The 4,645-nt window shown below is 37.1% G+C and overlaps 1 protein-coding gene across 1 annotated transcript in view; it reads left to right on the plus strand.

The window, feature by feature from the left end:
- The window catches only part of IL13RA1 (interleukin 13 receptor subunit alpha 1), a 60,777-nt gene extending 56,444 nt beyond the window's left edge, over positions 1–4,333 (plus strand). The window contains exon 11 of the mRNA XM_023517405.1: positions 1,812–4,333. Within this exon, the coding sequence (XP_023373173.1) occupies positions 1,812–1,904 (93 nt within the window). The 3' untranslated portion in view covers positions 1,905–4,333. The remainder of the gene's footprint in view (positions 1–1,811) is intronic.
- Positions 4,334–4,645: the final 312 nt, after the last annotated feature.

Raw genomic sequence — 4,645 nt, forward strand, 5'->3', positions numbered from 1 at the left:
AAAAAAAAAAAAGAATTTCAGTAAATATATACAATTTTGAAGCCACCACTCCAGTCAAAATATAGAAAATGTCCATCATCTCCCCAAAGTTCTCTCAGTTAACCCCTCTTATACATGGACACATACATACTTGGACCCTGGCAAACTTTAATCTGTTTTCTGTCCCTAATATTTTACCTGTCCAGAATGTCTTATAAATGGAATCATATACTTGTATACATAGCTTTTGAATTTGGCTTCTTTCACTTAGCATAATGTATTTAAGAGACATCCACGTTGTTGCATGTGGCAATAGTTCATTTCTTTTTATTGCTAAGCAGTATTCCATGAGATGGCTGTACTACAGTTTATTTAACCATTCACTTGTTCAAGGACATCAGAATAATGCCCAGGTTTTGGTTATGATTAGTAAAGATGCTATAAACATTCGTGAAGAGATTTATGCATGAAATGTTTACATTTTCTTGGGAGTGGACTATTTTACATTTCCACCAACAATATGTTAGATATCCAGTTATTCTGTTTCCTTGTCAGCACCTGGAATCGTTAGGTATTTTTAGTTTTTGTCATACACTCAGTGTATATAGAATTTGGATATTTTAAGCAGTGTTCCCAATTCTTAAGACTGGATGCTCTTGACTTGCTCAGTCCATCTCCAACTGCACAATCTGAGGCAGATTAATAGGTTGTTGCTCTTTTTATTTTTATTAAGTCATATATACATAGATCATGAGTACATTTATGTCTTTGTGGGATTCAATGTGTTGATTATTTGTACAAACTGGAGTGCTTACATCCTACTAATTAACATAGCTTTCACCTCATTTACTTAATCACAGTGTTGTTTCTGTTTTTCTTTTTTCCATTTCTTTTCCTAAGAACATCAGAGCAGAAAAGGAGCTTAAACGTAATCTAGTGCAGGGTTTGGCAAATTTTTTTCTGTAAAGGCCAGAGAGTAAACATTTTTGTTATTGCAAGCCATTCAGTCTCTGTCACAACTCAACTCTTCCATTGTAACATGAGTGTGGGCATAGATAATACAGAAACAAATGGGCATGTTCCAATAAAACTTTATTTACAAAAACTGGCATCCAGCTGGATTTGCCATGTGGGTCATATTTTGCTGACCCTTGGGTTAGTCTAACAATTTCATTTTACAGATGACAGGACTTAGCACAGGTTTTACTCTTTTTCCTCATTTACAAGTAAAGAAAGGAATGACCAGGATATTGGCTTTTACCAGAAGAGACCTACTTGAATTGGGTTCAAGATAAGCTAGCGTTATGCATAATTCTCTATTATAGTAAATGATATTAGATAAAGCTGTTAATGCAGGGTCTTTAAATAATTTTAACTGCACAAAAGCTTTTAGAACATCTTACATATTGCCTTGACTTTTTGAGCCTATTATATCTCTGGAACAATGGTCAAACTTGAGTGGTAAAAAAGTAAAGGTAATGAAGATTCGAATGAGATAGTTTAAGTGAGAAATGCATGTCACCCTTTTATTCTTCTTCAAAATAATTTGTTTCTAGTTCTGGAAATGTCCAAATGTGTTTCTATTTTGTGATAGCCATTACATACCATATAATAATCTCCTGTTTTCCTCCTTTGATATTAATTCCTGACTGTTTTATTTCATTAATTATTCTGACAGACAAAAGATGCTTAGCTCGAAAACAAAAACCAGGAAAACATACACTTATGGCTCCATGCATGCAAATCTAAAAGTGAGGGTTGGCTGTGGCTACTCAGGGAAGGAACACTGTTTAGAAAAGTCATCATGTGTGTGTGTTTTTCCTCCCTTCCAGCATTGGAAGAAGTATGACATCTATGAGAAGCAAACCAAGGAAGAAACTGACTCTGTAGTGCTGATAGAAAACCTGAAGAAAGCCTCTCAGTGAACGGAGATAATTTATTTTTTACCTTCAATGGGACCTTCTGAAGATTCTTCCCATTCTCTATTTGTTATCTGGGGACTTGTTAAATGGAAACTGAAACTACTGGACCACTTAAAAATAGGCAGCTCCTAAGAGCCATAGGTCTTTATGTTGAGTTATGCACCAAAAACTAAACATAATGGGCCCTTTGGAAAAGAGAGTGGAGTCATTCTCACTGAGTTATAAAAGCAGACATCCTTCGCAAGGCTTCAAACTAGGGGACAAAGCAGAAAGTGATGATAGCAGTAGAGGTAATCTTATCAAGAGTCACGACAACTTCCTGAGGGATCTGTGCTTGCTTTGTATTCTTTGTGTCAAACAACTCCAACAACTTTTATTTGTAGAGGAACTCATTTGGGGTAAAAATGCCAATGTCAAATTTGAGTTACAAAGAACGTCTATGAAACAAAATTGATAAAATCTGGTATCTGTTGTTTGGGATCTGATTGAGTAATGTTTGTGGCTATTGAAACTCTTAGTAGTTGGGAATCAGCATCCCCTTCAACAGCATTTTCTTCTGCTTTGAAAGCCCCGGAAGTCAGTGTTGCCCACGATGATGACAACTACAGAAAAAGTGGAGGCAGCTTATGTATACCAAGATCTTTCAAAACCATTGCTGGCTTTTAAGGGCAGTGAAGACAGAATGACTCATTGGGTAGGAGTTTGAACCATGAAGTCTCTAATGATGTATTATCTTCACCTCTGCTACTCAAATCAAGTATTTACTATGTGTCTGGCTTGTGCTATGCTCCCAGGTATGAGGCACGGACTCTCTCCAAGGGTTTACAATCTAGTTGGGACTCCTTGGTTTTTACCACTCTTATCTCCACCAGTTGTTTTGTTTCAATTCCTCAACTCTGACACTGATTTCTCCTTTTGCATTCTCCCTTATTCCCTTCTTTGTAGCCTTTTGACTTTCATTAGGAATTAGGATGTAAATCTACTCAGGACACCAAGAGGAGCAGGGGGGGGGATTTGTAACCCATGTAAAGTGTCCGTAGACTGAGAAACAATGACTAATTCTTGCACATTTAAAAAATTTCATGTGAGTGTGCAAATTGTTGGAGAGTTTTCAGCGTTTGATGTTTATACATTTTCTAAACAGATGAGGTATTATCTTCACTTAGAACTTTGCTATATGCTTGAAAAAAAAGGAATAATTGAATTTTTTTTTCTTTTTTTCTTAATAAGATGGGCCCTGGGATTCCTCTTGTCCCTACCACAAATGGTTAATTAAGCAGGTTTTGTGCCTTACAAAGCCAGCCATACAAGGCTCCGTTTATGCTTTTTTTTTTTTTTTTTTTGGCTATGTTGGGTTTCATCTCACCCATCCCCACAACATATCCATATATATTCCCTCTACTCCTATGTCCCCCTCCAATTTAAAGAAATATGAGAATTGAGAGGTATGCCCTCACTCACCTCCCCATTGCTCTCCTTACACACAGACTCAGATTACTGATAGCAACTTGAGAACTTTGTATCACAGGTTCTCCAAACATTCACCAATCATATTGATAAGATGATACTACTTGTAATTCCTGATCTTAGGGGAGGGGAGATAAGAAAACCATACTCTCAACAGGTTTGGGCAAAGTGGCAACCTGCTTCCATGGCTATAGAGAAACACTGTACCCTGGCTTCTCTGAGGAAGTTGGGGTTCATGGCAATGGTAGATATAAAGTATAGCTCTCCTTTGCTTTTACTTTGGAGGTCAGACTGAGGCTGGGAGACAGGCATATTGGATGTTCCACTTTGTTGTACTCTTCTCTACAAAGAATATTTGGTTTTCCTGTGCAGGAATGAAATTCCTTTCCAGGTCCTTTATAATCTGGAAAGCAAAACATTTACATGCTGCACCCAAAGCCATTTTTACCGTTAGCCTATTTAGATGGCCACGAGGAGGATGCTTTTAAATTCCTAAGGAACACCGATGCTGACAGTCATGCAGCCCTTGAGTGGAGGAACTAAATTTTGTTCTCATCTTCCTCTTTTTGTAGTAAACTAGCTGAGGGGAAAGGAGCCAGTGAATTATGCGAATTCCTATGGTTTCACAATTGCTAAAAAGTGATCCCCTTGATCTTGGGATCCCTTGGAGACTTCAGATATCAGTGGGATTCCCATCACCTATAGGAAACTAGTGGGTTCATTTACTATTTTAGGTTTAACCTATGTGGATTTTTTTCTGCACATGCCTAAGTAAATGCACTGTGAGGATGGTCATTCTTATTCTTTCATTCAGATAAGTTTTTTCTTCATCTGGGCACTGAAGGGATATATGAAACAATGTTAATATTTTCAGTAATGTATTCACCCAGGGATCAGGTTTTTGTTGTTGTTTAACTTCTTATAGGAAAGCTTGAGTTAAATAAATATTGTCTTTTTGTATGTCACCCAAATGGTTTCCTTGGTCTTATTTTGGGGAAAGTTTTGTGAGGGGTGGATGGTGGAGAAAACTGGAATTAATAGAATAAACATTGGGAGGGATGGATGGGTGGAGGGAGGGTGATTGGAGGGATCACCTCTATGGTTTGTCTTACAAGGGTACAAGTGAATCTTTCTAAAAGTAGAGTATAAACATCTTAACACAATAACTAAGAAAACTGACATAAAGTCTATGTTAACCAGTTTGATGAAAATATTTCAAATTGTATATGAAAACACCACACTGTACCCCATGGTTGCATTAATGTACACAGCTATCA

This window comes from Otolemur garnettii, unplaced genomic scaffold, assembly GCF_000181295.1.
Source record: "Otolemur garnettii isolate 467f Iridium unplaced genomic scaffold, OtoGar3 scaffold00110, whole genome shotgun sequence".
Lineage (NCBI taxonomy): Eukaryota > Metazoa > Chordata > Mammalia > Primates > Galagidae > Otolemur > Otolemur garnettii.